Here is a 12,898-nt window from a genome sequence, read left to right as displayed (position 1 = left end):
TTTGGCAGAGGCGGGCTTTACGTGGCCGTCAATCGTGCTCTGGGGGCGGGCAGAGGATCGGACAGAGCTAGCCTAGAGGAGCTACTCGAGACAAACAGCAGCGCTCTGCGAAAACCACTTTTACCATCCGCATCTAGCGAGCACTGAGCGCCGACCAGAAAACATCTCATGTTCCGCACATAAATGTCCGCATGGATTACTGATACATTTTCGTCGACGAGCAGAAGTCTTTCTCCACTTGACGGCGTAGGTGAGTGTTGTTTTGCTCGGTACAAGCCATCGCTATTTGGAACGTCTTTCACCAGCTCGCTACCAAGCCAACCTTGACGTTAGCTAACTTGTTAACTAATGCAGCGATGGGATTTGAGGAAATGAATGAATTCGTAGGCGGCTTTACCGGGAGGCGGCCACCGGGAATACAGAGGCAGCTTGCTCGGCATAAAGTTACGCTGTTAAAGCCAGCCCGGATTAAGATGGTGAGCGCAGGGAAAGGTTATGCTACTCCCGGGGGTTGACTAGTCGCGAGCGTCGCTGGAAGAGCACCAGCGGGTGGGGGGGGGGGGGTTGTGTTGTTCAGCGGAGGAATCCTCGGAGGGGCTGGTCGTCGCTTGTCTCAGCCGTCAAAAGTGATATTTGACGGACCCGCATAAGCCCGACGTCGCCGCGGGATGTGATTCGTCGAGCAAGCGGAGTGTAGTTTCACAGGTACATGGCATCGTCTGGTGGTTTTCTTTTGTGCCACCACCTCCAGTGTCGTTAGCCTCTAACGGTCGACTCGTCCCGGTGTGGGCTGGAGGAGGAAGACGGGCAGCCTTGGGTCGAGGAACTCACCCGTTTGATCGGTCGGGGCATTGGATGCGAGGTGGACTATTTTCCCCTCTGTTCGGAGGAGACTATTCACTGTGTTGCGTGACCAGTCTTTTTTTTTTTTTTTACAACATCACCGCGGCTGCAGGAATCACGAGGGGGGGAGCTCTAAATGGAGTCGGTGCTTTAGTTGACCGTGTGTTTTGTGAGCACTGCGGGGGAAAGATGGTCGAGGCTCGGGCTGTTATTGACGGCGGTGGTCAGTCGCTGTCCGGCGGATCGTCTGGGGCGGGTGACATTGTATGCTCCGCGGATCGCTCACAGACCCAAACGAGGGCTGCGACCTTGGCTTCTCTTCCGATAGTGAAACGTTGTGGGTATTAACGCGATGTCGCTGCGCCTCTTTTCCACGGCTCTTCCCCGCACGAACGTGACCTTGTTGCGAACCGCTCCGTCGACTTGTTTCTTTGTCAGGAGCAGAGCTCACTCCACAGTGAGCAGTCAGCGAAAAAAGCCAGACCAGTCGATACGGGCAACATTTTGTGGAGAAAGAAAGTGACTTTCTCCCTCTCGCTGGACGACTGGTTCCTCGCCAATCGATCCAGCATTTATATTTAACATTTCCCTAAAGGTCTGAGTTGCGTTTGTGTGCCCACAAGCTGCGTGTTGTTACCGCTGCTGTTGAGTGCGCTCTCCGTAAAGAGCAGCGCACCGAGACGAGGCACAGACACGAAAGGGGGGGAAAGAAGCAACCGCGTCGCCGTGTGTAGTGTTGTCTTTTTTAATTGTGGAGAAAACAAGAGACCCCTGGCAGAAGTGGCCGTGGCGCTGGCAGGTGAATTGTTAGCACCGCTCCCGCAAACCCCATCGTTTGTGCGCTGAAGTGTTGTAGCCGACTGTCAGCTACAGAAATGGCGTCATCCTCTGCTGTATAGTCAGTGCAGTGCAAGCACAGCACGCAGCCCGACCCACAAACCCGAGCGCCCGTGTGGCTTTCACTGTGTCTATCAGTCCTCCACGAGCCGCCACATTATCGGTGCGTTTGTGTCACCCGAGAGGGGGGGGGGGGGGGTCGTCTCTCTGAAAAGCGTAATGTTACTTCGCGTTTGCCCGCCCTAAGTAGCCAAAGCCCCGGGTTGACTGCCTGCCTGGCTGGCTGGCTGGCTGACTACAGTACACTGGGCATTACATAAACGGCTTTAACGGCTCTGCGAAGGAGAGTGATCAGCATGCCACGGCTTCACAGATATTGTTGGGGAATGTGGCTCGAAAGCTCCAACACGCATGCCACTAGCCTACTGCATTAGTCAGAGCTTATTAAAGCAAATTATCTTTCAACTTTTAGAATCAATTGCAGCCTCGGTTCAGAGTGGATCCCGCACGGGAAGAGATTGCATGTGCAGCCGATGAGTTGCGTTCTACCACCCAGCTTCTCATTTTTTTTCGCGTGGCATCCAGAAGAAGTGATGTCATCATAACATAACCCTGCGTTGCTGTGGCAGACTGAAGTTGGCACCGTATCTGTGTGATGCCTCTTACAGTTTCTCCATCCTCTGTTTGCAGACCCACTTTCGTCACACTGGTCGCCTAGAGGACTCATTGAAAGATGAAGGTAGGGTTTGTCATTCATTTTTTCCCCCATACATGTAGTTTGATGCCACTGGAAACTCAATACCTCCATCGCTGCTGCTGCTCATTGTCGTTTGACTTCTGTACAAACAACAGGCAATGATAACTTCATATTAACTTTATTTATAGAGCACAACAAACAAAAAAACAGGATACAGAAAGAAGTTTGTATATTATGTTAATAACAATAATAGCGATAAATAACAATAACAGAACGGTACCTCAAATTATGAAAATGGAAATATGCCCTTCAAATTAAAGTAGGTAATGGCAAGCCTTAGAAGTAAACAGTACATTTTTTAAATCACCCCTGAACCAAACTTGGAGCCAATAACGATTAAACAGGTGTGATGTGATCATATTTCTTCTGCACAGCCAAATCAAATACTGATCTGTTAAATCTAATATCAATGCCTTTTTATATGCACACAGTCATCATATCATGAATTAGTCGATAGTGTGAACTTGTACTAAATGTCTTTTTTTGTTTTGTGCAAACGCGGCGAGGTGAATGTCTTGCACAATGGCCAAAGTAATACATTTATTTGATAAGCATGGTATTGAGTTTCCAGTGGCAGCAGCTGTATTTGCAAACACAATTTGGAAACCGTGATGTTGATGTTATGCTTTGTTATTACATTATATGCTGAGATAGTGCCTGGAAATGTTGTGGTATATGTGAACTATTTTTAACACTGCTTTCGTGGAGTATGTAATCTAAATCTATGACTAAGTTATGGTGCATAATAATATATGAATAATTGAAAGTATAAAATAAAGAAACTATTCTAAAGCTCTGACATTGTGTCCTCCAGCCCTATTCTATTTAAAAGAGTCGCAGCTGTCTTTGTTTTGAGAGATGGGCTTTGATGCCAGCTATTCAATTGTTTCTTTTAGTTTCAGTGGATCAGTGTTGTGGCAGTTGTTATGACTGCGGGCTGTTGTGTCACTTGTTGTCATGTAAGCCATATGTAGACTACTAACTTTGCAAAGTCTCTTTACTTAAAATTAATTGGTTTGACATAGAGAAACTTGGACAAGATGTGGTGTGTGTTTGCAAAACTTGTACATATATTTTGCCATGCTTGTGGGCCAGGGTGAAGAATACAGCAAGTAGAATATGTGAGCATTTTGTTATGGACTCTTGGTGTTGGTCAAATTAAAAGCTGGTGCTGGCAATGATTTTTAGCCTTGTCACTTTGCTGTTAATGACGTTGTGCTTATTGTGGTTGATCAAACTATACCACTGCACACTAATCGACAGTGCTGCACATAGATGAACCGTATGAATATGTGTGTTTATCTCCGCATATCATAAAATCAGAAAAACAGCATTTTAGCTTTATTTTATACATTTGGTCAAAACAAGGTTGGATGAGGAAATCGGGTATCAAAGCTGTGTGTGTTGCCTTTATCCAAACTTGTCCTGTTGGCAATATTATCATGAACCGCAGAATGATTTATGGATATGTAATAACCTGTTTGTTTCACATGGAAGGTAATGGAATTCCGATTGCCACAACTAGAAATGCATTTCAAACAACAGAGCATGTAGCCACAGATGATATGGAAACATGCAGAGTTGGCAGATACTTCCCTTATTCACACCTTAGGCTAGTTTTGCTGTTTAACTTCCTACAAGTGTATACTTGAATAACACTTAATTCAGGGAAATGCATTAAATGGTACTCATGACCATTTGGCAGTTATTATCCTCCCCTGCTAGATAGCAGTAACCTTATATTAGAGTTTGATTACACTCACATTTGCTTATCCACATAACCACTGCAGAGACTGTAGCAATCTCACTGACATGGGCATTTTGCTTTAATGTCATAGCTAATGATGCTAGATGGGCGCTAACTTATTTTACTACTGTGTTCAGGAGCATCTGCTCTAAGTCTAAACTGTAAATTGTTCTGTAACGAGGACAGCCTTTCATTATGTTCACTTAACATTTCATGTCTCTGGCTTTAGGTCTACAGCCTTTTCTTCACAAACTGCACGCAATGTGTGTATGTTCAATAAGGTGTGCACGATAAAACACTGTCCATGAAACTCTTCAACTCGTTATACTAATATAATGGTGTAGTCTGAATGCCTAAAGATTTGTACTAAGACAGTGGTTCTTTTAATAAATACCCAGAGCATAACATTACACAAGTGGATCTTTGACTTAAAAACAGACATGGGACAAAAAAAAAGACTGACATTAAGTGTCTTAGTAAGGTTTTAGGCAGCCAAAATCTGAAAGCACAGGTTCACTACACAAGTTGCTGGACTCTCATGGAGGGATGTAAAACCCTTTCCCCCTCATTAGGTGTTTTGATGAGGATGACGGCGGTGAAGAGAGCTGTCCAAAACCTCTCACAGGGGTTGAGTTAAGATTTGCTCATTTTGCACTGTCATGTGTGCTTTTCCACTCATATTACTTGCTTAGTCATAGCCTAGCTTAGTCAAAGCGCTTTACAATCCCATTCATTCAGCTTGTCTATACATAGGGCTTTATTTATCAAACACTATTCATACACTGTGGGCACCATTTGGGGGTTCAGTATCTTGCCCAAGAACACTATGGCATTTGTAAGTGGACAGACCGATAGTTAAATTAAAATGGCACTCAACAAATTGCACTTATAAAGTTGAGTTCAGTCATGTTGGCTGGATAAAACAAGGTGTAAATTCTCCTTAACCAAATAACTCAGATTGTGTCATCAGTGATAAGTTTGAGAATTAATATTTAAAACGTACAGCGTGATCCTGCTGTTAGAATTATATGAATTTATTACCTATAGGAAAATATATTTTTATTCAGAAATGTTTATGTCAAAGTAAATGCTACTTTGTATAAATGTTGGAAAAAGTGAGTAAATAAGAAGTAAACAGTGAGTAAATATATACTGGTTTTCTATTTTTTATTGCTTTGCCTATGTATGTTGTATTTATTGCGTTTTATGTTTCTATGTTCATTGTATGCACCAATAACCAGAGCAAACTCCTTGTAGGTGTAAACCTACTTGGCAATAAAATACTTCTGATTCTGATTCCTGAAGGATGCAATGACATTTTTGCTTTGGAATTTTTTTGGCGCTTGACACATGCTCAAAGGCAAATTCACCAAATATAGCTGCTGCTTCAAATTTGTTACCTTTGAAATGTACACTATTAGGTGAGGAAGACAGGTTTGCAATCTGTTTACCTGCAGGTCGATGTGTAGTTGCTGAAACCACCAGAGATGACATGGCAGTATTTAAACCTGAAAAAAGTAACATGGTCACATATTTAGAAAGGGAGCGCTGCAAATCAATAAAAATCTATTTGCATTATGAAGTCATTCGTACGTTTGTGACCACATGTTGGAAAGAGGTCAGATGTTTATTTTTGGAAACAATAAGCATATATGAATGATGAGAACTTGTCTAAAAGTTATTTAAAATTCAAAGGTGTTCTTTTATCAGAATTTTCAAGTGTTGACCATTCTGCAAGAGGAGAGGATTTTTCTCGCCTGTCCTAAATCTTGGGGAATAAATGGTAAACAAAAGGTTTTAAGACTCCCCCCAAGTTTGAAGCTATGGCATTGCCAGGGCAACTCCTGCTGAAGCACCAGTCACTGGAATTGTGGTGACTCTGTTTCGAACAAAGAGGGGATTCACAGCAGGATTATTGTACGTGTGAGCGAGGCCGGGAGGGAGCTTAATTCTTTCCTGCCTGCCTCTTGCAAGTCCCTTTGTTCGACCTACAAGCCTATTGATTATGTAATCGGTCAAAACTATTGTTTATGATATTTCAGTTATGCTGCCTAGTGCCTGAATGGTCTTTATGCGGTGAACATTTGTATGCTTGTGCACACATCAATGGATAGTAATTTTCCCATTGAAAATAATTGCTTTGTAGAAAGTACACCTAGTAAATATAATTTGATTTCATTGTTAAACGTGGAACAGTCTAGTGGGTCATTGTGTTCCCAACACCCCGAGCTCTTCATAGCATCATTTTTACATTGTTGTGTAGCTTCAAACATACCAACATGAAATAGCAACACATCCATCCTAATAACATCATGTGCTATAATTAGTAAACTTGTCTTTAAAAGTCTCTGATCTGAACAGCACAGTGAACACAGTAGGTAGACTTTCCTGTTATTTAAATCACATAATCACTGAGTGATTCTAATTATTAGTTATTAGTATTTGTGGAAGAAGAGTTGCATACTTTAATTTCATAACACTACAGAACTCATCCTTTAAAGTGAACCGTCTCATTATGTTTTCATATATTTGTCCCTATTGACCCATTCAGCCATGAGCAGCTTTTGAATGTTGTGGCCGGTCTAGCAAACTAGTTACGAACCAATAATAATGTGTCATTGGAAAATACAATGATCATTTATGTAACAGATTATAATAGTGCCTGCACACACACACACACAAACACACACACACACACACACACACACACACACACACACACACACACACACACACACACACCTGTGTTTTCACTTGTGATGTCTACTTAAAAACTCCTTAGGTCAAAGCGTTCACATAATGTGCTTGATTGACATCTAACTCAGTTTGTTGTTCCGGTCGGGATGAAAGCATCTGCTAAATGAAATGTAATGTATGTTTGGGTAAAATTGCATGTGACAATATTGACAGTGCAACATTGGAAGGGGATGGTTGGGTGCTAGCTAAGGTTTGCTAATAATTATTAGCAAAAATCTATGGCATAAGCCATGCAGTGTGCAGCCATGCAGCTTTTCATTTTCTGCTGAGAATCACTGTCGCCGTCTGCAATAACCAATGTGCCAGTGGTATGTCGCGTGTGCTGCAACTAATTAACATGAGGGCAGCTCTAAATTGAACTTGGCTGGTGTCAGTTTGTTTGCGCTCTGCTCACCGCTATCCTGTCAAAGATCGTTTGTCTGAAAAGAAGCGCCTCTCTGTAACAGAGCTGTACAACCACGAGTGAATCAAGTGCGAAACCAGGTGGGACGTCTTAGCTTTTCCCATCATGAAACTGAGCCTTCATTTTTATCATTTCGATAAATGGTGCTTATTCAAACTTGATATTTATGACGTTCAGCATTTGGATCGAAAAGTCTGCAGCTGTGTTATTTCATTGTGTCTGATACACAGGCCATTCAGTCAACATTTAAAAGATGAGAGATGCCACCTACAGACCCCACCTGGGTGACATTGCAAATTTGTGGTTCGTCAAGACTGAACTTTGACATGTGAATCTGCTGTGGCTAGCTTTATAGGAACGTAATGGGCACATTTTATTAGTGCATGAGAGGCTGAAGAAATATTTAAAGAGACCAGTGCAGGTACCTTATCAGGGGTTGTCTGTATGTTTGCATGGGACCGTCACAGAGAAACAGCCTGTCAGGGATTCACTGATCCTGTCCCTGATGACAGATATAAAACAAGCTCTCTCTGATTTACAACCCATAGTAAGCACGCCACAACTATGCCATTTTTATTTTATTTTTCACCAGCTTTATGCTTTCAATAGCTGCCATGTCTTTTTACTGAGCTGCCAAATAAAAATGCTATGGTCATTCATGCTTTCCAAAAAAATGCACCATAAGCAGTGGCCTGTTTCAACTCACATTCTGTGGACTGGGCTGTTACATTTTTCATGACCCAAGACCTCTTTATTAGGCAGAAACGAATCTCGATCTGCTGCTGCCAGTGTCACTCCGGGATATTTTGTTACTGTAAAGCTGGAATAGTTCCAGAGCCCTGACTGAATGTAGCAGCTTTTCCTGTTTAGTCCCCCTGACTAGAAAGGCTTGAATACTGAGTAGGCCTCGGATCACTAGTAATCAGCAGAGGTGCGAGAGCTGTTTTAAATTTTCTATATGATTCAACAGCCAGGAAACTAGTACGTTCTGGCTAACCCCCAGTGTACGGTCAGCTCTGCCATTTGTTTTAGGTTGTCCCTTTTGTGGATTGGAGAAAAGCTTTTATAGCATGAATAAATACAAGTTTTCTCTAATATGAGAGCTGTGCACATTAGCCCGATATTCAAGTATGATCCTTTCAAACATGTATCTGTTGTTTTTTGTATTGCATTTCATCCAAATCAAGCTGCAGTTTAGGTTTGTTTCTTTCCCTGCCAGCCCCAGGTGCGTTTTGCTGCCCGATGCCAAATCACATTTGTATGTTTTTAATCAAGCACGTGTGCCTGGAGAGTATTTTCCACATCACTGGCGCTAGGTGTGTGGCCAGAAAGCTGGTCTTGATTATACTACTGCTATTACCCTTTTGTTGACTTCTTCATGGAGTAGCCGAAGTGGGCTTCTGATAAATACCAAAGAGAAAAATGTCTAGCAGCAGCACAGCATGTAGCGACCGGTCAGCCGGTCAGAGAGTGTAACAGTTACGGATATCCTGGTTTCACGGAGAAAGAAGACATGCAGCCGTTATCAGTGTTTGCCTGAACAGGAAGTGATTCACTTTATCCAGTCATTTAAAGAATAAAGTATAGACTTGAGAATAAGGGCACATTAATAATCGGTTGAATAATCGTTATTTCGATAATGTCCAAAATAATCGTGCTGCGTCATGTAAACTCTTTGGTGGCAAGGGCAGCTGGAGCTGAGGCCAGATGCTCTTAAGACAAACGAGTTGTTTTATCTGAGAGGCAGGGAGGCTGAAGTGCACTGGACTCTGACCCTGAATACCTTCAGAATCTCAGACGGTGGAGATGAGGCACCGTGTCCTGGTTTGACTGTTACAAGTCTTGGTTTCCTCAGCACAGAAAAAAACATTTCTGGAAACTTTTCTTATTTCTGCAGACAGCTCAACATTTGACTTAGCATAATTTCACTCTGCAGGGATATTTTAATGAAAGGAACATATCAACATTTTTGCACAAACCCATCTTTACTATTTGTAACTAAAGCCCAATTGATATAGATTTTTGGGGGCTAATGCAGATACACATCTTGCAGAACAGAAGATTTCTGATACCATAGGGCAGGGCAATTAAACAATATCAATAGTTATCGCAATATAATTTTCATCAGCAACAATACATATAAATTGATATATGATTTTATGCATTTCGTAAGCACAAAGAGGAGGTATTTCACATCATTGATCCACCTCAGATTTGTAAAATGTTCTACTGTTTGTATCAAGTGTCTGACAATTACTGATCATAAACCAAAAAGCTTCACTAAGGAGCAAAGATCAGTTTGAAACTTAAAATAAATAACAATGAAAAAATATAAATGGTGATCTTTATAATATAAAATTAAAGAATTAATGCAAATCTTTTTTGCATTGTACATTTCTTAAAATTAAAGTGTATATATTGGCGGATATCATAAACTCGCAAACAGAAATGTAGGTTTAAGTCTCATATTACCGGCATACTGATATATTGGACAACTATTGTAACCACGGTACACAGCACTACCCATCAGTAAGATCTGCATACAAACACAGAACTTATAAATAAAAAAATCACTGAAACATTACTTAAGGTAAAAAGAGTATTTTATTAGTTCTTTCACCTTAGAGCTAAACTGGGTTAGAGAAACCATTTTTCTACTTTTTGATATTGATTGTAGGATCTTAGTTGAATACCAGCGAGTCTCTCGTTGTCTGGAAATAAAGTATCAGATTATTTTCTTGATTCTTTCATTTGCTTGTGAAACCCAAAAATACTCCATGCTTTATTTGTCTGTCAGATCAGATGTATGAGTGACGTGAAACCCTGATGTTCATTTGGATAATTGGACAATGTAATCATATAGCTGTATATAACACATTAGTGTGATTTATGGGGAACGGCAACATATCGCTATTGCATATGCTGTTAATTTCATGTCCTTATTATTTCAGCGTGTACAGCATCCATGTAGACAATAGTATTAGCATTAACAGCTTCTGTCCTCAAGTTCAAATTTATCATTCTAGCAGTGGTAAAAAAAAGTGTGTTGCACCTGCTAAGTTTGTCGAAAAATTGAGTCAAAAGGGGAAGTTTTTCTCCTCCAACTGCCCGAAGCTACTGGGTTCACCTCTGCTGAACCCCTCCATCAATGTGAAACGCCTCTATAAAAACGGTTGGCTGCTGTTTATTGTCATTTTTTCCATGCCACTCAAGGGTTTGCTCACGTGCATATGTTTGAACGGCTTTCAGTGTTTACACAAAGGCAGTAGGTCTTTTGACGGCTGGTGTACATGCCCCCGGGTTGCAATAAATAAAGAATCTGACTTGGATTAGGAATTATAAAGTTGATAAAATCCTCTTCAGGACCTGAATGCTTTGGGCAAACAATGAAAATAACTTGCAACAGTTAAAACATGTCAAAGGACTCATTTGCAGATGTCAGTCCTGAAAGCAATCTGGTCATGCTACAAGTATGTGCCACAGAGGCCGAGAGCATCTGGTGTCAGTGATTAGTTCCTTCTCACTGGTTTGAGTGCTGCTAAATGCTGGTGTAGTTGTTAGTTGAAATGGCAACCTGTACACTCTTTTCTTTTCCTCCTTGTGGGAACAATGAACAGCTGCTATGAACCCAGACACATACGATTTATGTCTGTGATCGGGAGAGAAAAGTCTTCTGAATAATAAACTATCAACTACAAAGACCATAACCATCATTCTGTGGTGATTTTTTTGGCGATAACCTGATATTAAATTGTAAGGGAGCTCTTTCATTACGACTCAGTCAGTTATTAATCCACTCAGAAAGTAAGAAAATGGGTTTTCTTGGTCAGTTTAAAAGTTGGTACATTGGAAAAATATCAGCTCCTGCTCAAATGTGCTAATTACAAGAGTTAAAATCTGCACTCATAATTAACCACGCTCAAGTTTGACATTGCAACTGGTTTCGATGTGTCCAGTCAGCAGGAAGTGTGGCCCACTTTGAGTCTTATTCTAGAAAGATGTCTAAATATACCAGTGGTGGGTGAGGCTTTTTCTCAAGCTTTACACAAAACCCTCGTCTGCCCTCATCCACACACTGATCGTCTGTTTTCTCTGTGTACCTTACCCTCTGCAAATCTGTTCTTGGGGGGGTTGATAAACATCTAATAATGACACAAGATGGTGCTATGTGTTTCGGAGAGCTTCCTCTCTGTAGTCATCAAAGCAGCAGAGAAGTGGCCTTTTTGTTTGCTCCCTCAGAGGCTTGTTTTCCAATACCCAGAGCAGATGGTATGTGTTTTCTAGGGATGAATCACTGAGCCGGGTGCATTTTGCGTATCCAGCCCAGACTGTGTGATGCTCGTATGCGTGTCCTCCGTCCTTAGCTGAGATAATACACCTGTGTCAGTAAGCTATATATATATAATAAAATACTTTGAACTCACTTGTTTTGTGTTCTTTTTAATTTCCTCAGACTCTGGAGGAGCCCCCCTACCTGACAGTAGGGACGGACGTGAGTGCAAAGTACCGAGGGGCTTTCTGTGAGGCCAAGATTAAGACGGCCAAGAGGCTAGTCAAGGCCAAGGTAAGTCACAAGTGCTATGTTCTAAAATTATGAATATTGTCTGTAAAGGTGAATGCATTTGGGCGAGGGTCCCATGTGTCTGATCACTGAGCTTAGCTTTATTATTCATCCGCAGTGGTTGGATACGAGATGGTCACATTTTAAAGCCACTGTCCAACACATTCCTTTAGAGATGAGACTGTTGTGATGATCAGAGATGTTCATTGTAGACTTTGAGAAATTATCATTTCAATGATCCATCTGGGCTGCTTACATGCTGGAGCGCTCCCACCTGGTCTAGGTTGTTAGTACTGCTCAAACAGATGAAACGGTGATCAAGCAGCCCAGTTGTGACAGAGGAGCTTGGCCGCCCCACCAGGTACCTAGACGTCCTCAGGCGTCCCAGTCGCCCACAGCTTCCACCGCCCCCATTGGTTTTATGCATTGCTGATGAGGGCATTAAACGATGCACGTAGTACAGTATCTCATTTCCCAGTGGGGCTGGAGCATCTGGGTAATACAATAGAGACAGATCGCTTGTCTCTCGTTCTGCTGGAGTGTGTGGGAGGAACAAAGAGTGGATGCTGGCTTTTTCACTGTGTCAGTGCACTACAGTTCCCCTGTAGAGACAAAAGAGCAGCAGCGTTCTGGCATTCTGGTCTACCAGCTGAAATCATCAAATGATATGCCGTCTTGTCTCATGGACAAACGATCTGATGTTCTTCATTTAAATATGATGGGTTTAAATGAAGATAATAGGACAGTCTTGGCTCATAAATTAATTACCATACTAATTGGCTGAGGGTGGGCTTTGTTTTTGAGTAGCTGTAATGTGGATGTGAGCTCCGTTACACAAACATTGAAATATGACATTAATGAATTCCTCTTTAGCTCTTTGGTTTATTAATCTCTGCTTGTTAACCAAAGTCGATGGTTGCACCGTGTATGCCACCAGTGCCTTTCAGCGATTTATAAGGCTCATCAAAAAGATCTTGTGTTATTTAGGATGAT

General features: G+C 41.8%; 1 protein-coding gene across 5 annotated transcripts in view; it reads left to right on the top strand.

The window, feature by feature from the left end:
- Positions 1 to 46: 46 nt before the first annotated feature.
- The window catches only part of arid4b (AT-rich interaction domain 4B), a 44,008-nt gene continuing 31,156 nt past the window's right edge, over positions 47 to 12,898 (top strand). For 3 of the 5 annotated variants that reach the window (XM_062400413.1, XM_062400411.1, XM_062400410.1), the window contains exons 1-3: positions 48 to 250; positions 2,371 to 2,419; positions 11,798 to 11,908. In XM_062400413.1, the coding sequence (XP_062256397.1) occupies positions 2,414 to 2,419; positions 11,798 to 11,908 (117 nt within the window). In that variant the 5' untranslated portion in view covers positions 48 to 250; positions 2,371 to 2,413. Of the gene's footprint in view, positions 251 to 2,370; positions 2,420 to 11,797; positions 11,909 to 12,898 lie in introns of all 5 variants that reach the window. The other 2 variants (XM_062400414.1, XM_062400412.1) reach the window with 1 other exon arrangement.

Source organism: Platichthys flesus, chromosome 12 (assembly GCF_949316205.1).
Source record: "Platichthys flesus chromosome 12, fPlaFle2.1, whole genome shotgun sequence".
NCBI lineage: Eukaryota > Metazoa > Chordata > Actinopteri > Pleuronectiformes > Pleuronectidae > Platichthys > Platichthys flesus.
Note: the sequence above shows the minus strand (reverse complement) of the source record. Positions and strands in the feature narration are given on the sequence as shown.